Genomic DNA, 21,972 nt, shown 5'->3' on the forward strand with positions numbered 1-21,972 from the left:
TGTTTGGGGCCAATGAGAGGAGAGTGTCCTCCTCCACTGCCACAGCCCGAGAATCACACCGTGTTCAGCTCCATCATGGACAGACCGCTGGAGTCGTCCAAATACATATCGGAAAAATCTCACTTTACAGATTAATTTCGAAAAAAATTTGATTCACAGAATGTTTTCACTTGCCCTATGGATCAGAAATATGCAATAATTAAATGTTCCCGTGCCCCTATACAACTTATATATGAGTGAGCGGTGATCAAATATCAACAAAGACTAAATTGTCATAACATCGACACGGCTACATTTTTAGCTTCATCCATCATCGGACGGAAAGAGAAAATGTTATTGCTTTTCGGATTGGCCCAATCCGGCGAGTGAGTTGCTAGATTTAAAACCCTGAGGTGGCATTTCACTTGTAAACTCCAGTTAAAGGATCCATTTCCTTCTCCGCTTCACAGCGTACCGTGTAAAAGCATCCAACCTGGACTTAAAACAAAGACTTGAATATTTCAAAGTGGCACAGTGTCATAAAAAATTGCGGACTGGTGAAATTGGAGCCACTCTTTGCCGACCCGGCCCGTCTCTTAATAAGCAATTACTGCGAGAGAAGCGACCGGATAAGAAGGCCTGCAGGCGGGAGCAGCAGGACGGGACGTGGCAGCACCACCAGACAGCGGAAACCTTTAATCCCCAGGATCTGGGCAACTGAAACAAAGACTTTCAAATAAACACACACGCACACACACACATGTGTGTGTACACCCACACACACGAACGGGAGTAAGCACTCGTGTGCATGCACCCTGATGTCTATCATTCTCCAAACTGATTACAGTCGTGTGGGAGTCGAGTGAACGGGAACGCCGCGGTGGCTACCTGAATGAATGTGCGGTGACATTAACGCCATTCAGAGAGAGACACGTGTCGCCTTTCAAGGTCTTTGTTTTTGTGCGTTTATGGATGTTGCGTGCGAGGCCCGTGGGCAGGCAGACAATGCCACGGAGGAGGATGAGTGTTACATGAGCCCTCGCTGAGCGGACCCGGAATTATTATTAAAAGGTCTCTTTTATCACGTGGCAAATACGCTCACGGGGAGGAGGACAAATTAACACACAGTTTAGGGAATGTAAAAAAACAACACCGCCTTAATGACGGAAGCCCCTTTGAAGCGCCGTTCAAATCATACACTCTTACAGTTGATAGACACTTGTTTGTTTTCTTTAGTTTGAACGAAGAGCCTTAATAACAAGAGAACACCTCAACTACGACATACAAGCGCAGAGGGGTGAAGAAGTAATGTCGTGTTAAAGAGCAGCAAGGGATCGGTACAGTTGGGCATCAGGACCAGAGTCGAGCTGCACAGACACACGCACACACACACACAGACACACTTTAGTCTGTCTTGGTAATCAACAGTTAGCCGAGGACATGAAAGGACTGCCGTGTCATCATACAGCTCAAGAGCCTTTTAACTACCCTGGAGTGTCTCCTGGGACACGGAGACAGACACAAGAAAGGTCCACACCCCACTCAGCAGGATGACTGCCCCCCCCCCCCCCCAGGTGAGGCAGGCATCACAGAGAACAGGTGACACGCTGACAGAACCGGAGTAGTAATGCTGCACTGAGGCCGAGTTCCTAAAACCTTTTGTAGACGTTGTGCGGCTCCACCGACACTTCAAAAGGAGCAGAGTGGTCGGCAGAGCTTGTCGTCACCTTTTTTTTTTGATATGTATGCAGCTGCTGTTTTTATGATTACATTGTTAACTGGAGCACACAAACGCAAACAAGAGCACAGCATTCTTCATAGAGCTAGCCTCCTGAATGTAATAGAGGCTGATGCACACGGGCTCACATAAAACATACACATTTAAAAACACTGGACAGAGATGTGTTACACAAACAGGGCCCATGGACAATGGGCAGGGTTCTTACACACTTTGACCAATGGATTTCCATGACTTTTCCATGACTTTCAACCAAATTTCCATGACCAAACTGAAATCTCGGTTTATACATGAAAAAGTGAGAACATTTAGTATTTAAACAATATGAATTCCAAAGCATACAGTGTCCATTAAATGAAACAAATGAATAGGAGACAATATTTTGATTAAAAGAATAAACACTTGCTTCCCGAGCTATGGCCAACGAACTTCCCAGTTAAGGTGCGTTCACTTCAAAAAGTGCGTCGCCAGTAAGAGAGCGTATGCCGGCTTATATTTTGAGTCTTTCTTTCTAAAACATATTCATTATTTCAAACTCGGCATGAATGAACATGTGATTATCACAAATTTCCATGACTTTTCCAAAACTTTTGTTATTCAAGTTTTTTCCATGACTTTTCCAGGCCTGGAAATTACCATTTTAAAATTCCATGACTTTTCCAGGTTTCCCATGACCGTACGAACCCTGAATGGGGGGATAACCGGCTTCTCACCGCCTCGTCTCCGACACGTTCGATGCTCAGATTAGAGCCAGGTTTAATGAAACACAATTAAATGCCTTGGCAGTGCATTTGGCTTTATCTAATCAGCTGAGCTGCACCACCCGTAACACACACAGGGAAACGCACCTCTCCCCTGTGTGCATGTGCGTTTAAGGGTAGCTGACCGGAGTGACAGAAGGAGGCTGAGTATGCACTCTACTGGAGTGAGTCGGATCAGTAGATGTGTGCATGTAGGAGAACGTGTTTCCATGGACCTGAATGCTATCCATATCTCAGCAGCAGAATATATAAATTCATATCGTGTGTGTACTTTAATTCAGAAGTAAAGTAAGTGTTGAGCGAGAGTTTATAACAGAAAAGCTTTCCAAGATGTAAATGTGTTTGTGTCCTAAGACTAAACGGTCTTGGCATGCTTACAATGTTCCTGACAATAAAGCTCTGGAGATATATTCCTGCTTTTTAAAATGTGACCATTGTGAGCATAACCACCAAAGAAAAGAACGCACAGAGCTGAATATCCCCTCTAGCATTTCTCCAAGTGTTCAGGGGGGTGCCGTGTGCTCACATAATGAAGGGCTGAGGACTTGGGTGGCACTTAAGATTCAGGAAATTCAGTCTCAATGATAGTGATTCTCCAATGACTATCATTTGGGCTGAATTATCCAGGTATTTTTAAGAAGCACAGAAACTTGCAATAATAACGCTGAGGATAACACAGGAGACTTTATTCTACTTTACTTATCGTAGCTAAATGAGCTCTGGGCATGTTTCTCCAACAGATGAGGTGAAATGTACGGCACGCGTATTCAGAGCAGCCGGTTATTTAAAGCAGCGGCGCCCAGTTCGATTCCCCTGGAGGGCCAAAAGGCAAACACAGATTCTATTGTGCTGTTGAGAAGGGTTACTCTCAACTCAAACGAATGCGGTCCGTGTGCCGTCGTTTCTGCCGCTACATTCGGTTCTTTACCCTCATTCGCGACCAAATCTGACCCGGCTTTATTAATCCAGTGATGGGGGAGGGGGGGGGACTATTTGAAATCAGTCAAAGATGTGGCAAATAAAACCAAACTGCAAAATTCCCTTTTAGTGTCAATTTGCCAACATGAATACGACCAGCCAAGCTCCAAAAGGATCATCTGGGTTTATCCAAGTGCCACTAGCAAGCTTTAAGAAAACACATGGCTCCTTCAGCTCCTTCTAATGTATAGTGTGCCATTAGAGTCAAATGAGTTTTACAAACACCAAAAAAAAAAAAAAAATCCTATGGTACGGACAAATGGGCAAAAATATAAATTGAATTTGAAAACAACATTTTGAGCCCGAGACACACCCATGAGCTTAGGGAAAGCCGTGTTGCATGTCGGTAACCATTTTGTTTTCCAGCATCGATGCCCTTGCCCTAAAAGCTTTTCGCATGAATCAAATTAGCATTCAGCGTTGGCTCGCGGGCGCCGCGCTGTCAACAGGGCTGCTTTTGTTAATTATCCACGGATCTCAGCGTCACAAAGAGTGTTCCCACTCGCCTCTGGCTCAGTTACCTTCAGTTAGAGAGGGTACACTGGAGTTTATAGGGGAAAGGATGGTGAACTGTACACAGATACAGAAGCGTGAGCGCGGTGTGAACTTCATTGTTGAGCTACTGTAAGACCAGAAGACGGCGTGCTCCTTTTGTTTTCATTCTCTAGCACAAAAGAAAAAAAGATCCGAGACCAAAAGCTCGGCGATCAAATTAAAGTGCGCGGCTGTCGGCGGGCTTAGGAGCCGTTTCTGTATCTATGTTTACAATCATCCGAAGACGGCAGGCCAAACGACAATAATCTAAATGACGATCACGTTTCAGCTCGGCAGGAAAAAAGCAGGTCGTTGAATCACGTTACTCAACAGTCTGTCGCAACGCCACACACACACACACACACACACACACACACACACACACACACACACACACACACACACACACACACACACACACACACACACACACACACACACACACACACACACACACACACACACACACACACACACACACACACACACACATCTGACAACCATCAGCATCACAAGAGATCATTGCTGTGTCTTTGCTCACATCACTGTCACGTCATATTGGGTCATTTTGAAGCCGCTCAACTAAACCAAAAACATTTGCGATTATACGTCTGCAGGAGAGGCGCACGCGATCCTCTGGCCTCCTCCGTCTGCTGGGTTTCAGCGGGGCAAGTGGTTTATGAGAAGCAGAGCGGGACCCTTTTTCTTTAAAACGAGTGCATCTTCAGCCCAACCCACCGTCCCTTCCCCGCGACAAGCTTCAGCGCGGCACGAGTGCCGGAAGGAGGGCGTGTCCTCTTCGCCACGCAGAGGCGTCACGACCGACCGCGGCGCCGACGCGCCACACTGACCGTGTTGACATGCATTCGAATAACTGGCTGAGTCGGACTGAAATCGATCCGATTAACACCCCTGGATAACTCGATCCGATCCGGTTGATAATTCGACTATCGCGGCATGTAACGGTGAATTGGATTAGGAACTGGACTTTGCGTCTTTGCGCATGCTTGAGATCCCGCCGCCCTCCTCCCCCCTCCCTCCCATGTCGTGACCCGGAAGTCGAAAGAGACGATAAGTCGTCACTGCCGGGAGCCTGGCCGGCAGAAAACAATCAAACAACGCTTTGGAGAACACAAGAGCCGCCACACATCTCTGGACCGAAGAGCAGACAGAATTTATGCTTAACCTTGCTCTATGTTCGCCATCTTTCTCGAAATGTTGATGTTGTTGTTTGTTGTTGGTGGTGGTGAAGAGGTCAAGCGGAAATGGCTGTATCACCACGAGTTGTCATGAAAACAGCGCCGCCTATCGTATCGGATATGACATGCTTTCGGCCAATGATTCGAATTACTCACTGCCATGTATATTGGGATCACAGCAGATCCCCCAAAAGATAGCATCGTCCGACTAAAGCAAGATTCGAATTATACCATCATGTAAACACACCGATTGTGTTCCCCCACGGTTATAAGGAAACCATTAACATGCACACTCGACTTTTAACCTGCAGAAACTACTTCCGCAAGAACGAACAAGACGAGAGCGAACGCGAGGGCGTCGCACGTCTTCGTTGGTGAAACAACATTTGCTCAGCTTGCGTGAGGTCAGCCGTTGCCAAGTGCAGCACGAGGCGCAGAGAGGTTCATCGGTGGCGAGGCGGGCGGGCCACGGAGGTCTGAATGGTGTGTGCGTCTCACCTAGGTTGGTCACTGAAGCCCGTAATCACGGTGTTTTGTGAACGACTAAAGGCTAATCAGCGAGGTGGAGACGAGTGGCCGCACCTGCCCATCAGTCAGTCGGGTTCAGGCCCTCGGGGCGACGGCTGCTCCGCTTGTTTGCTCAAACAAGCCGCGGCGTTGAAAGCTCGGGGAGACGCGTTGCGTGCGAGTCGTAAGTGTGATCTTTGAAAAGAGAAGAAGATGTCGACATGTTGTCGACGACGCCGATGAGAGGCCACGTTCGCTCTTTGATGTCAGGACACCCTGTGTTTGTTTATCGATGCTTGAGGATAGATATATATTCTTGCATGATGCAATATATGTTGTATGTCTTGTACCCGTATGATACCGTCTAAAAAACAACAACATTTAAGACTGTCGCTAGGTTTAGCTTATATATCCATAGAAAGGGATTATTGAGGTCAAGGGTCATGATTATTTGCCTGGCGTGAAATAAAATAAAACATTTAGAACCACAGCTGGTGTTTATACACCAAGTGTTACCGCTTATCCATCAGTCAGTGGATAACAAGCGATGATGTTTCATTCCAGAATTATACGGCCACCAGTTTGAATGTAGTATATTACTGCTATCAGCCATCTCAATGTTAGCCTTATACAAGTAACACTATGGTTATTATGGTGACAACTATTAAGAGTCTACATCATTTGATAAAAAAATGAATGTTTTGAAGTGAGAAGTGATTAAAAACGGACACTTTTGCTTTGGCGGTTACAAATATGTCGAAGTATTCACTCTGTTGGGAGTCATTAGCCCGGTGGTGTCGACTGCATGAGCTGAGCTGCTATTCCGAGGATTCAACTCACTGGGAACGCTGTGGCGCTGAATACAATAAAAAATATAAAATCAACACCCGACAAGTACTTTAGACTGCTGCTGTTGCCAACGCTCTTTACCGTCGCATTGAAAATGCGGAAGGTTATGTTTTGATCGCTGTGTATTTATTTATTTGTATGCGTGTTACTCGCATAACTCAAAAAGTATTAAACCGAATCGTATGAAATTAGGTGGGATGATTGGTAATTATCCGGGGACCATTTGATTAGATTTTGCGATCGATTGGGTCAAAGGTCAAGGTCATGACAAGGTCAAAATCTTCTTGAATCGCGTGACATTTGGTGGGATGATTGGTTATTATCCGGGGACCATTTGATTAGATTTTGGGCTCGATCAGGTCAAAGGTCAAGGTCATGAAAAGGTCAAAATCTTATTTTTACCATAGCGCGGTCAATTTCTATCCAATTGGCATGCTACTAATGCCAAAATGTTCATAATTCAATGCCCAATCTTGTGATGTGCGAAGGTATGCGCTCTACCGAGTGCCCGTTCTAGTTTATAAATGAATCGCTTCGAGCTCCACGTCCAGCTACTCCAGCGAGTTCATCCGGCACCTTTAGAGGTTTAATCCCTCCACAGTGATCCAAATGTACCAAATGTATACGCACAATGCCAATAGCTACATCAAACACAGGTGGGCTTTTCAACATTTATAATCAGAACCAAGACTTCATCAGTGCCACGTTGGCTCGATACATTATCCCTGTGTAAAGCGCAGACCTGGCCAAACTCAACACATTAAAGTGATGGAAGATTGTGAATAAAAAAGTAATGCAAATTGATGCCATGTTCTTTTTAAAAGAGAGGTACATAAAGAAACAAGATAAACAATAAAGGGAACAATTGGACACCAGCGTAACATGTTAGTATCCAGGGCCGGCGAACCCTTTCCCTGGCAACAGCACGGGCTCCCTCAGGCAGTATCTCGTGGGCGTATAATAGGTGGATTTACCCTCCATGACTTTATCAGAGCAAAGCATCTGTCTCCCGTCTGAGCCTGAAAGAGATCCATTTGTACAGTTGGAAACGGATTGGCACCCCGTGGCTGAGAAAGACAAAAGCCTTTAAAGAAATTAACTACTTAACAGGGCTGCCTTGTTAAATATTCATTTCTAACCGAGAGACACCCATCGAGTCCTTTTTTCTCTGTGTGTGTGTGCGAGCCATCGAGCGGGGCAATTAAAAAGGGATTTCCATTCCTTCTCCCAGGCCGAACGAACAGCTCGGTCAAGATCACGAAAACAAAAAGCTCAAAACCAGCGGTGTCAAAGTTCAGCGGGGCCTTTTGTTTTAACTAAGCTGTTGGAAAACAAGCTCTTTGGAGCAGCATCTGCACCAGGAAATTATCTTGTTTTTTTGGTTAACTCGCCCCATTTGGCCAAACCTCTGATGCGGTTGACCGTCAGAAGAAATACATATATATAATCCTTTGACAGACAAAACACTCAATTACGGCTCGTAGCCAGCGGAGCCATTGTGACGAGCGCTGATACTTTCACAACTCAATTCTGTCTCCGGATACCGTTGAAGCTTTCATCGCATGGAAAACAAATACAGTACCGCGTCACCACCGGGGCTTGTTTTGACGGTACCCACTGCAATTCATCAACTGGATTCTGGCCGGAGAACGCTGGGGGGGGGGGGGGGGGGGTGGATTCGAAGGCAGCAGAATGAAAACAGATTGCACAAGAAGGACGGCGATGTCATCATGCGAGAGGTATTCTACAGCACCCGTTTGAAAGCAGATCTTCTGCTGCTGCTCAGCGGGGAACAGACACAGATCCAGCGGTGGATTTTCTTTGAAGGGAGCGATGGACGTTGTGGTCTGTGACGACCGTGAGGTCTTGTTACAACTAATGCTGCTCTCAGGAGGCACCGCGTTACGGGAGGTGCCTGGAACTACAATGAGAGGAGCCCAATCATGGATAATTGTTGTGGCAGCCTTGACTGCTGAGGCACGGCAATTCTGCCCCGCCGCCATCCCGGCCTGAGCTGGACGGCTCCCACCTGCTGCGCTGCTGATGGACCATTATCTACATCTGGAGTCGGCCATAAAACACGTCGGCATGCTTCACTGTCGTCTCAGCCGCAGAGGCGACTGGAGTTTAACCACAAAAAAAGTCTATAACACGATGAATCTTAATGCAAAATGTCCTAAAACAGATTATGCCTGCTGCCCAATCCACCCAACATGCTCCTTGTGCAAAACGTTTTCCAATGTAATCTATGACATATGACATCTTGTCGGCAAAAATCATCATCACGATTATTTGGGTCAATATTTAGATTGTGCTTACTTTACACGATTTCTTACTGACTTTAGAAACATTGTGCATTTATTAAACTTTTGTAAAAAATAAATAAAAATATTTATTTGTTATTCTTACTTTAAATGAAGGCTCCTTACACTGTTGAGTGACTTTTGGCTTTTACGGAGCTTTTTTATTATTTAATTATGCACAGGATAAATCTGGTGCACTGAGAGCAAACTTGATGATGAACATCGTGACAAAACATCCACAATGCACCTCTTGCCCATTCTTCATTCTTGGCTCATTTCCAGCAAACAAAACTTATGGCATCACAATCATTTGAAGGATATTAAAATCACACGCAAAAAGACGACTTTGTTTTTAGTCCATGTTGACATGTTGGGATACTTCATGACCTCAAGCAATGTGTGTACAAGAAGGGCTAAGCGTTGTTCGTGCGACGGGGATGTAAACAGACTAAAATTATTGCAGACAGCCAACATTTAAGCTTCATCATCAGTCTTTCATTTCGAATAAAATCTGCAGCACAGAGCCACAACATGAAATAAGGTCCCAGCCTTAATATTTCCTGACTGCACTGTAATACAAACATGTAACCCGAATTAACCAAGTGAGATTTAATGATTTCACTCAAACACCCGCAAAGCATATTTGCACCCCGTACGGATTCATACAGTCACACCAGGTGTACTTAAATATATTAAATATGGAATTTCCAGGGTCGACTCGGATCATTATTCATTTGGCAGCACACCAACATCTTCTCCATGTGTTGGAATAAATATGATCAAGGAGCTGCCACCGCAAACAATAAACAGAGCAGGAATAAAGATCACAAATGTGGCAACAGCCCTGCATTGTAGCAGCATGTACTTGAAGTCGTACACCGTGCCATCATTAGAATCCTTTTTGAGATGAAAGCGTGAGCTTCCACATTGTGTGTTAACATCAAAACATCAGAATGCAATCAATTTGATTTGGCTGATTAAAAGCTTCTCAATGTAGCTTAAGATATAATTTAAATCAGTCAAAAATACTCATTAAAGCCTTTTTATACAGATTCGGTTGGTTATTCGTGGTCCCATCATGGCTTTTATATAAAGGTTGTTTTTCTTTTTTTCAAAAAGTTACAAAATAATATGACTTTGGTTAAACCTTAAGAATTTATAATCTATAAAAGGTTTTCAATAAAAATAAATCCAACATCATTTCTTAATGTGCTGCTCGTTGCTCGCGTGACCTCAAGCCACGTACCCAAACACTGAGGCGCTGCCCAAGAAGTGAAGGAGGCACGCAGGAGGGTAAATAATGCATGCCTGCACAGGACGAGGGAGGAGGGCGTCGCTCCAAGCGGTGGTGGGAGTGGAGGGGCCGGGGGACTCGCTCATGCGTGCCAGCCTCAGACGGCTCACCGCAGGAAAGACACACAGACACAAAAGAAAAACTCACTGTCGTGGTCCCGAAAGCAGAGATGACACCGAGCGGCCGCAGAACGCGCCAGCTTCAATACTCGTCAAAACAAAAACACGCGAGCGGACACGCTGTGACTTTCACCGTGGCGGCCTCTGTCTAAATAGCCCGGGCGGCACTTGTTTGACAGTAAAAGGCCGTATCGGGTCTTGTTTACATTGCTGGGGACCTCCAGACTTCCCAGGGGCCTTTTGGGCTGCGGCTTGAAAAACTCTTGCCTGACCCAATTAGCTGAAGCAGGGGGCAGACCGGAGGGCGACGACGGCTGGAACACCTGCGAGGGGGCCCTCGGGTCCCGGCCAGACTTTCAGGACCAGGGTCTCGACAGATTGGACTCTTTTCAGGCGGACACCTCCACGCGGGCTTTCACGGCGGTCCACGCCGCCCGACGGAGGGGGAAGCAAAACATACCGTGCTGTTGATAATTACCAACCCGTGAGAGCCGCTTGAACCGGGAGCTCAAATAATGACATCTCTTTGCTGTTGGAGTCGACCGTCTCCTCCGATTGTGAGACAGACATGACAGCATGAGGCCTTTCGACTGTGGTGGGAAACTCTAGACGGTGAAATGCCATTGTTACGTGACTGCTAGTGCTTACACCCTTCTGTCAGTCTCCTAAATAGAGTCACATTTTTAAAAGGAAACCACAACATTTCTGCACTTCCCAATGGGACAAAGAGCAGCCTTGGCTTTTGACAGCTCCACTGAAGGTCCAATTGCCACTTCCAAGAGAAAATGGGGTTTTTTTTCTCCCCCTGGAGGCATTTCCCTCCTCTCCTCAACGTAATTCAACAGTTGTGTGGTCACATACTCGCACACTCCTCTGTCTCCCTGGATGCCGAGCATTAAAAGGGATTAGGGCCTCGCTGAATTCATAGAAAGGGATCTTCACTAGTGTCTTTCTCTGCTTTGATTTATTTGTCCAGCTTTTCTTTCATTCTTCCACATGAAAAAAAATGCTTTGATCACATATAACGACGCTAATGAAGAAGCGCCGTTTTTTCAAGATGAAAGGAAATATGGGGGAAACAACAACCTGGCAGCAGATCTGAGTGTCGGATGTTTTTCTTCGCCCATTCCCCTTTTTTCATTTCGAGGATTATAAAGAACAAATGGTTGACCAACGTGTTGAGGTTCATTACACACAGGTGAAGGCGTGTCTTTGAACCCCCCACCCCCCAAAAAAAAGAAGAGCCGACAGAATCCAGAGTCCCGCCACAGAGAGCGATTACATGTCACACACAACATCCCCTGTGCCTCTGTGTGTATTCACACGCAGGAAAATGGCCCACGACAAACAAAGTGACAACGCCTGAGATGGCATGCAGCGAGGCGCTTACTCTTCATACCAGACGAGCAGAGCGAGACACGACGCTACCAACTTCAAATAAGTTAACGTTCCTAACGATGTTTATCCGTCTGACCACCTTTTAAATGAAAAAAATGTGCCCTTGCATGTCTTTGTCTGAGACAGCTGGCCGATTGGTCCGAAACACTAAAGCTTACCTCCAATCCGTGCCAATCAAGACTATGATGACACCCAGAGAATGTCCCCAGAGAGAACGAGGGCTCGGGGGGCAGAATGATGAAGAGTCAGGCTCACATACCCGCTGCTGGCCACAAACACACAAACACAAACAGGGAGTTCTTGGCCTCAGAGTGAGCACAGATTACATGTTTGGGCCCCACACACTCACACAAGCTAAAGTAGATTCCACCAGGACTATCATAGAGAAACTTTTACCCACACAAAATCAATATTGTTTAGATGCACACAATCTTGTCATACAGCCTGCTTCATATATCTGGAGTGTCCAGTTCTACAATCAAATAATTAGGTTTTAATTGTTGACACAGTCTACTCTGATTTAATGCAAAATAAAATGTTCAAAAATCCATAGGCAGTGAATATTTTTCAAAGTTCTCCTGTCATTTTAAATGAAGGAAAAATTATTAAATTGACCTGCTTCTCTAAATGCTTGGAAAAGTTAAACCGTTCCATAATCTCCAAATGGATGGACGCCCTGACAGTAAGTATTTCCTGCAGGTTTTTAACACACACTTATCTAATTTGCAACGAGTTACATCTGCACTGAAATTCACCTTTTCCCCATCCATCACCTTCAGCGTCGGTTTGAAACCAGACCTGACTGGAGGAGGATGAGCGTAAGAGAGAGAGAGGCAGTGAAAGGCAAATAACATTGTTTTCGTGAAATCTGAAGCCATATCGTATTCTGTCCTCAGGCTGAGTTAGTGGGGAGAATGCAGTCTGACAGCAATGATGCGAGGCTGGGCCCACAGATAAAGGGACACCCAGGGTACAGACAGTGGCAGGCGGCCGCCTCTTGCATCACTCGGCGCTCGGAGCGTCTTGGAGTCTCGAGTCTCCGAGCAGCACGAGGAGAGACGGGGACATTTTTTTTAAATACCTGAAGGGAATTTACACTCCTGCTCAGCGTGAGGTGGAGGTGCACGGAGGAGTTGGAGAACGGCTCTGTTCAGAGACGATGCAATTCTAACTATCCAGACCTGACCTCACAAACTGAACGGGGTCATCAGATCCTTGAGGCGACGCACAGGGACGGGGATCACAACTGTCCCTATTTTATGAGAACGCGAGTTCCAGGATGGCCGCTGTTTGTTTGACTCGGTGAGTCACTTCATCGCCGTTGGTAAACAACGAAGTTGGAACGTCGTCGCGGGGGGAAGGAGGTCGGCCCAGAGGGCAGGAACCTGCAGTGTAATCAAAGCCGTCGCCAAATTACAGGCCAAAGACACGACTGAGCAGTTCAGCGTCGGGCTGAAGGAGAGGTCACCCGTCATACCAATGTCCTCCAGTCCCTACTTAGGCTCGGCTTTCTAAGTGTCCAGGTAAACTCTGTTTATAGCTTCCAAAAAAAAAAAAAAGCTTTCAGCTGGTAAATAATAATAGCGTTACAGTCGGCTCAATGCATCTTTGAGACGCGCAGACCAAGAGGAATGTAGAGAGGGTCCAAACCGGGATGAGCTGGTTCCTTCAGCCCGTTTTTAAGAACACAGACGTCACTAAAAGGAAAACTGTGGATGAGTGTGTGTCGACACGCATGCTCATGTTTGTATAACATATCAACAAAGAATGTGTCCCATCAGACCAACAGGCATCTTGCCAGCTCTGAGACCCACTTTGTTTACAAGAGGGAATTGGTCCTTAAAATAATAAACAGGTTAAAGAGCTGAAACATCTCGAGTACTTGATGCTTTTCTTTCAACAATTACACAAGCTATGCATTCATATATTATTGGCTTCACAGGACCTTTGTGGTGGGAGTACATGGATGGACGGTGTGTTATTGTGAGCCAACCAGGCAGTTAGCGTTGCCATGGTTTCCCCAACAAGCCATTATTGCAGGATATAAATGACGAGGAAAACAAAACTTTTCTGACAAATTTGCATCCTTTTTTAAAGTGTAAAATCCAATCGCCAGAAGAAAAAAGTCAATGTTAGGCTATGAAATGACGTCATTGCGGTCGCATGTCCCCAACGTCCCCCTCCGTGAGCTAAAGGCAGACTACTTTTTCTCAAGATGTCGTTTAGTCGTTCACATTTAGCCTTTTGTTAGCAGACGTCTTTTCTTCTCCTTTTTTTGGACACGTAAAAAGCTTCAAAAGTCACACGTGGGATTTTCAAAGTATTTTATGTTGCGAAACTAACTCTTAAGTTTGTGTCACAGACACGACTTCAAGCATCTAAACAAAAGCCCTTTAAAAAAACAAACACTGACTTTGAGTCAAGGGGACACTTCCTGGTTTTAAGTCTTCATATCTGCAGCACTCCATCACCTCTAGTCGATGGCTCATTTCACACCAGTTACCAGTTTGTTCGGTACATCTGTACAATCCTGCAACAAGCTCATGGAAGAAGTGTTGGTTAAGCACCATGGTCAAACCGCAACAGGTCATGACATTAATCACACATCATCAAGTTGAACTGTCAGAGGGTTTGTGGTGTGACTACATGCGGTGTGTGCAAAAAGAAAAAAAACTGAACACTGTCGCTGAGATACAGAGAGGGAGGACAACTGACCTGGTTGATGGAATTGGCAGCGCAAGAGGCGAGGCATGTTCCCAGGGAGGCCACGAAGAAGGTGAGGGGGTCAAAGGGCACCGGAGCCATTGCATAGCCGGCTGCTGCACTCGTAACCACCAGTGCTGGAAACGCCAAGCAAGAACAATATACCAAATTAAAAGTTAGAGTGAGACAGTTGTCTTTCTTTACGCATTTAAAGTAACAGGTGAAGAATGCAAATGCCTTGTTGCTGTAGAAGAACGATTACATATAAAACGGGAGGAGAGTCGAGTGAAGGAAGAGAGCAGTTCATTGCGCCACACAAATGACGATACACATGACATATATAATAGTATGCGACTCATCATGAGGCGATCACACTTGTGCAACCCTGCGTTGCAGAATGACACGACACAATCTTTGCATCCTTAATTGTCACGCTCCGGGCTCCCCATAGCGTCACCCATCTGACTTATTTATCAAGCCGTTAGATTGCATACTGAACGTATTACACGTCATTCTTTGCATGCATCAATTTCCATAGGATAGTTCAGAATAAAAAATGGGGGCACGTTACCTGTCAGATTGATTTTTGCAAGCTTGGCATAGATATCCGGCAGTTCAGCCACATCGACCTTCAGCAGCTTCCACTGTCGGTCGAGACGGGCATCCCGGGCCTCATCCGTCTCCTCGTGGACATGTGGGGTCTCATCTGGCGACGCAGAATCTTTCTGGGCCGCCGCATCGTCTGCATTGGGCTCCGAGGTGGATCCCCCGGGCTGTGCTTTACCGGGGACGTCCTCTGCCTGCGGGACAGTATCCGTGACCACAGGATCAATCGTTGGTATTCTCTGCGCTCGTCTTTCGACGCCGTCGTCTCTCTCGTCCACGGCGGTCAGGGCCGGGGACGGTTTCGGGGCGGCACGCTGGTGAAGCTCGCTGCTGTTCTTGGCTACATACTGAGAGGGAAACGGGTGCAGAGAATGAGTGACTGGATCATTTACTGACATGAAAATACAACTTTATGTTCACGGTATGTTAACAGGCAACATAATATGCGGCGGCTGTAGCTCAGTGGGTTAAGAGGGCCGTCCTTCAACCGCAAGGTCGTGGGTTCGATCCCCGCTCTCCCTATTAGCTGCAAGTCGAAGTGTCCTTGAGCAAGGCACTGAACCCCCAGTTGCTTTCGGGCTTCACCGCAGCCCACTGCTCCTTAATAACTAAGGATGGGTTAAATGCAGAGAACTAATTTCCCCTTGGGGATTAATAAAAGTGTATATTTAAATTTAAATATAGTTTAGGTGCCCAATAAGACCCACCTGGCGTTTCAGGAAGTTGAGGTGTTGGTACGTCAGCCAGCTTGATGGATCTCTTTTGTGCAGCTGAATAAGGCTGCGAGCAGCCTGCTTCCGTAGAGGAACATGTTGAACTAATTTCTGCTTCACGCCGACACCAATCAAACCTACAAGAATTATACGACAAATATTTATTGTTTAAACAGATGTCATTAAAATAAATACAGACGGGTTCGGATTAATTCTGTCCATCTCAAAACAATATTTGAGTCCAGCATCAGAAATACACGAGGGCAAAACTGCCCCCAATACATGTAATAGTGCCCCTGATATCACGAGGAGAAGGGCAACAAATGCTCCCATAATTGATTGAACAGCGTTTTGTTTTAGTTCTTTGTTGCGTGTGTCCTATCTGTATTACCTGTCCTAGGAAGTTACACAAACAAATACCCATAAATATAATTTTTAATTGTCTTATTGACATTTTTATGACAATTGCTCAAATACTGTAAGCCTAAATAAGTATCTATTATAACCCAAAGGTTAAATGTTATTTCACAAGTTTCAAAAACTGCCGCCAATTTGTTTTTAATTACCCCTAGGGGCAAATATTGTACCCTAAAAAAAAGTACTTTTTTTCCCCCCTATTTGGGTCACATCATCAGGAATGACCCGAGTGATGAAGACGATGTGCAGCGCGGCAATGTTGCAAACTGGAAAAAGCTGGAATGTAAATTTCCTATACAGATGTTAAAACAGACGTATTTAGAGACCACTGTACTATACTGTAGTTATAGTAAAGCAAACATGTTAAAAATTCATGTGGCATTTAATTATCTTTTTAGAATGAGTCACATGATTGTGACTAGTCATGTTCCCACCTTTCATGCTGTGTACAAATGTAAATGTGGATTGACAAGTTATCACAAAGGCTTTAATTAACGGAGCCAACACCAAGTGATGACACGTAGTGTTATTCTTGTTGTTGGTAACATTGGAACAAATGTCTCTGTTTTTTTCAACTACCAGTGACTTTTGAACTGCAATGATAATACCTGTGTCTTAGTGTTCTTATATTGCATTTTGTTTTTTGTTGCCGTATGGAACTCAAGTGTGAAGAAATAAAGCTGCATGCACTTGAGGCAAGTGATGAAAACAAGAAAAACATGACGGGAAAAACTATAACACAAACGATGTTGTATGCACAACACTTGAGCATGAGCGAAACACTTAAGATAACACCACCATGGAGGTCCTGGCCTCCCCAAAGGAGACGCATGCTAATAACAACAACAACAACAACAACAACAACAGACTGCTGTCCTGTAAACTCAGCTTGTGAGGGTCATTTAACGCAACGATATTATCAGTCGTGATACATTAGATCAATACATCTCCCTCTTCCCATGAGCTCACTCAGATTATGTGACGTCACGTTAATAACACCTTCTCAGCGTGAGGGTTGGTGACGTAACTGTTATCAAAAGCCGCGCATCAGCATTGCTCTATGCACGCGCTATTCGCGTTGCTTGATAACACGCACACGCACACGCACACACACAGTTGCAATTAAAACAGCGACGGCGTCGTCGTCATGAAACCCGGTCGCTCGTGAGTTCATGCCGGGTGACTTCCCTCTGAGGTCACCGCCAGCCCGGTGCCAAACATCTCCGCGGCTAAAGATAGCCGCCGCAGCTTCGGAGGCTGCTTGCAGCGCATATTTAAAACCAAGACACAGGTATAAAATGACTCTGCAACGCGGCGGCACGCGAAACGACAGCACGCGCGTCCCCTCGAGTTACCTGACAGTCTGCTACATGGCGTTTTGTACATGTTCGCGAGTCATAGAGCCGGCTGACGATCCGGTTTCGACCCCATTTACACACAGCGCGCCGCCATTACGACCCCGGTGGTGAAAGAGAAACACTTCCGGGTCAGAACACGTCAGCTCGTGTGTGTGTGTGTGTGTGTGTACGTTTGTGCGTATACGTAGTTTCATTAATGTTATGATAAAAAAGAAACATCAGATTAATAATATATGTATTCATCATATTATGCCCTATTGACATATTGCCACAAATAGCTGCTAAAAGTATTGCTTAGAAATTAACAACACAAAAGTTGATGGAATCATATTAAAGAAACAACACAGGTAAATAACTATTATTAACTAGGGAATTAAGTAAGAATGGGTAGTTTCACAGACCTAAAATGTTTAATTTAATAATATTCCACTTTTTCGTAAGAATCAGTGAAAATAACTCTTTTCTTTCTTCACTTTTTTGCCCCATCGTTGCATTTTTACAAATTGACTTTACAAATTAAGATTTATTTTTGGGCAGAAAAGATATGAACAGTTTGACTATAAGAGCAACATGTTTGATATGTGTTTAAGTCACAGTTCCAACGACTCAAATCATTTGAGTCGTTGGAACTAAAAAAGTAAAATCGGCAAATCTTCACCATTTGAGTCAAATGTGAAGATTTGCTGATTTTCCTTTTTTTAATTATTACATAATTTGTATGTATTTTTAAACAGGCTAGTTTTGAGTTTTGTACAATTTGTTAGACAAAACAAACAATGTGACGGTGTCGCTTTGGGCTTTGTGTAATCATGACCAATCGATAATTTAATGGAGAAAATAATCAGCGGATTAATCCATCATTAAAAATAAATGTTTTGACGCAGTCTGAAAAATGAAATTAACAAAAGTTATTAAAAATGAGCTGCACCAGCTACAACAGTTAAATCCTGCTTGTATACTAATGCATGAATAATAATATTATAATGATATAATATCATAACAATAACAGTGGAAATGTTTCTGCTTCAAGTCAATTTTCCAAATTATACTTACATACGTTTACCAATCAATTGTTCTCAGTGTGGTATTAGTACTAATAATAAAAGTAAGGCTGGATTCCATTGAGCTGTTTCAGGAGCCTGGTGCGCCATCCTGTAGGCGGCCAAAGTTAATGTTACTATTGACGCCTGCTTTTCTGCATGATGACATCTCAAGATATTTGCTGTGAAGAAGAACTATAGTGCATTTAATTTTTTCATTTTTCCATATCATTTACATTTCTTGGCCATTCCAGGGTTTCACAGGAAATTGCAGCAATGCGCCCCTCAGATTCTGATGCATCTTGTTTAATTTTCTTAATTCTGCTTTTTTTTCAACTCATGGTTATATTCCATAAAAACACATTCATTTCTTCTGACGGTGATCCTCATTTCAGTCAGCGTGACCCACTGAAACAGAGGTGAAAACCTGCGTCTTTCCCATTGCAAACAAGTCTGTGGCGATGTTATTGTAATGGTTCGGTGGTTTTAAGAGGAAGCCAATGCATTCCCAGTGGGGCTCCTTTTAATGAGCAACTCCAATCAGTTGAGCTGAATTAAAATGTGAAACAATATGTGTTTATTTGCAACAAACACCGGGATAGGAATTGTATTCTTTCACAAGTCAGGTTACCAGAAAACCTCTGTCACTGTTCAATAATTCGGGACTGAAGACGAGATTCATTTAAATTCCAAATCTCCGTCTCGTTCAACGTCTGGCCTTTTGCCTTTCGCCTTCTGCCCTTGTGTGTCCTCTGATGAGCGTCGCCGGCTGGCCTGTTATTTATGTGCGTGATCATCTCGTTGGCCCTGGCTGCCACGGCCCACCGAATGGAAACCTTCTGATTAATGCTGCTTTCACTTTGCTGCCTGGCTTTATTCAAACCAAGATAATGAAACTGTATTATTGTCTGCTTCAACGCAGTGTTTCACGTCCTCCAACAATAACATCTTAGAGACGCAGGGGGACGATTATCGCTTGCTTTAATTGTTAAGGTTATATTCTGAATATGGACAACAACCCATTCCTTAATGTTTATTTGCATCTTTTTGCAATCATTGCGTACTGTAAGTATGCGATTCAGTTTATATACATAGTCACATGACATCTTTTGCTTTATGAATGGTGATGGTGCAAATGTCCTTTACAATCACACATGTTGTCAATGGACTCAAATCCTCAGTGCAATCCTCACTGAGCGTCCACTTCTCCAGGTTCATCTCATTCATTCCACTCTGCTGCCAGCTTCTCCTGCTGAGATTAATCTTCATGCACCGTCGAGATGCAGCGGATGGTGCACGCCAACAATACGCACGAGGCCATCAGAGATCCAGCACTAGATCACTTTTATTACGAGAGATAATTGTGTTGCTGTTCTCCAAAATGTTATCCCGCACTGACCCGGTCAACCTCTGTATTTTTGGTTTTAATGTGGGTGCTGAAAAGATGGTTTATTGCTTGTTTTTACACCATATTTTATATTTCCAGCCTACTTTTATACAATTTCAATGTTCCATGTTTTTCTTTATTTGGCTTCTCTGAGGCTGCAGAAGCAGAGTCTCTGGGGGGAAGGATCTAACCTGCCAAGTCTATGGCTTTGCAGGGCACGGCGTCAAACCATAATCTTTTGTGTAGCAATCTGTACACGATTCCCACTACAGATGACTGACATCCTTAACACAATGTCAGGGCCTCACATTAACAAACAGGCTCGTTCATGAGTACGCGGTCGTCTTGCTCTGGATGGGAATGGAATAATATTTGTTTATTGCATCCGGTAGTAGTTTAGCCCCTGGCCAAGAGTGTGACTTGGACTAGCTCAGGGGAATCAATTCCAAGGTACCAGCTCTTCTTATCCCTATGCCTGGCCTTCAGCCTGGCAGTTGGAACTATTGCATTTGGACTAAATATTGTTGTGTTTCATTCTCGTATTTCTAACTTGTATCTGTAATTTAAAGGTGGAGAAATACAATGTGTTATTGAGAATTTGTGGTGATGTACCATAAGACAATCTGACACCTTTTTTATCTTGAATTTGGCGTGATAAAGTCAGGAAGCTCCATTTGTCGAGGTAATTGCAGAAAAAGACAAATTGCTTTGAAAGCCCTCTGACCATAAGGTGGACAATAAGACAGGAACTGAACAGCAGATGGACGGAAAGGAGTCGAATGGCTCAGTAACAATAGGAGGAGTTTGTGAGGTCTGTTCAACCCAAAGGGGTCTTTCAGGAGAGTCTTTACAGTTATTTAGCCTCTGGTGGTGGTCTCAGCGTGAGGGCCCTTTTATCACGCTGCTTTCACTGCATCTTGAAAAATGAAATGGCTGTAAACATGCTCTCCAGAGAGAAACAAAGAAACAAAGGAAGGCAGAGCCTGTGATGTGTGAGGGTGACGACAGATAGTTTATCAGAGCAAAAGCAGGTTGAAGTCAGCCGGGGAATACGAGACATGAAGTGGTGAAAGTTGCAGGATGGGTTTGGGATTTTATGTATTTGGAGTAGTTGAAAAATAGCCTACTTTAAATATATTTAGTCTGGGAATAGTTCTAATAAATGAGCAGTAACACATAGATATGGGTCCGTGTTTATTCTTCACAAAATAACTAATGATCGCTTAAAATCCGTTGTTATCTCGGCTAAATTGTTTCAAAATAACATACTTTCATGGAGAGCTGAGACAAATAGTTCCAAAGTGGAAAGCAGGCGTCAGCAGGATTGATGGAGGTAGGATCTGTGGCTCTCGGGTTCACTGGGAAGCTGGTGTGGCGAAAGGAAAACAGGTCTCTTTCGCAATGTCAAGGGTCCAGGAATTTACTCTGTTTTCCATTTAAAACACAGCTTCTTGGCACTTAGTGGTGAAAAGGTGACATATTGAATCAGTTGAAGGTAGCATGGGCCCCCGGTTGTGTAAGCAATGTGTACATGTGTAAGGTCATTAATAGATATTAATAAGCCGCCACGCAAACAGCCTGCTGCCCACATATGGCCCTCACAAAATGGCCAAATTATTTTTTAAGCTGGTTTTACATGTCTCCCACTGGGGAACGCACTAAGAGCCTATATAATGAGACACCCCCCTCCCAGGAAGCCCCAATAAATGGCGTAGTCAAATAACAGAGGCCTCCCAGACTTGTCATCGCCCCACTTCATCTGCTCTGATTTACAAGCGTGCTGTCCCAGAGGCTTTAGTGCCATCACTAATCCCACAGGGATGACCATCTTGAATGGCAGTGGAGTCAGACCTTCTAAAAAAAACCAGAAGGAGGCAGACAGTGCTGCATAACTCCAAGCAGAAACAGATGCAGGGACGCTCTCCGGTTTATAATTGATTTTCAGGGGCAACATCTTGTTGTCATAGTTTGTCTAACGAGCCCTTGACTGGCGCCCTGTTGCTCGTCAAACACAGGGTGTCAGATGGAGCAGCCGCCCACCCCCGCTGGGATGGCACCACGTTGGAATACTGACATCGCCCAAGGAATT

The 21,972-nt window shown here is 44.6% G+C and overlaps 1 protein-coding gene across 3 annotated transcripts in view; it reads right to left on the reverse strand.

The window, feature by feature from the left end:
- Positions 1-17,560, reverse strand: part of LOC130203225 (protoheme IX farnesyltransferase, mitochondrial) — a 31,674-nt gene extending 14,114 nt beyond the window's left edge. For 2 of the 3 annotated variants that reach the window (XM_056429182.1, XM_056429181.1), the window contains exons 1-4: positions 17,454-17,560; positions 15,676-15,818; positions 14,934-15,315; positions 14,375-14,499 (exon numbers count right to left, since the gene is read on the reverse strand). In XM_056429182.1, coding sequence (XP_056285157.1) covers positions 14,375-14,499; positions 14,934-15,315; positions 15,676-15,818; positions 17,454-17,484 — 681 coding nt within the window. In that variant the 5' untranslated portion in view covers positions 17,485-17,560. Of the gene's footprint in view, positions 1-14,374; positions 14,500-14,933; positions 15,577-15,675; positions 15,819-17,453 lie in introns of those variants that run through there. The other variant, XM_056429183.1, reaches the window with a different exon arrangement.
- Positions 17,561-21,972: the final 4,412 nt, after the last annotated feature.

This window comes from Pseudoliparis swirei, chromosome 13, assembly GCF_029220125.1.
Source record: "Pseudoliparis swirei isolate HS2019 ecotype Mariana Trench chromosome 13, NWPU_hadal_v1, whole genome shotgun sequence".
Lineage (NCBI taxonomy): Eukaryota > Metazoa > Chordata > Actinopteri > Perciformes > Liparidae > Pseudoliparis > Pseudoliparis swirei.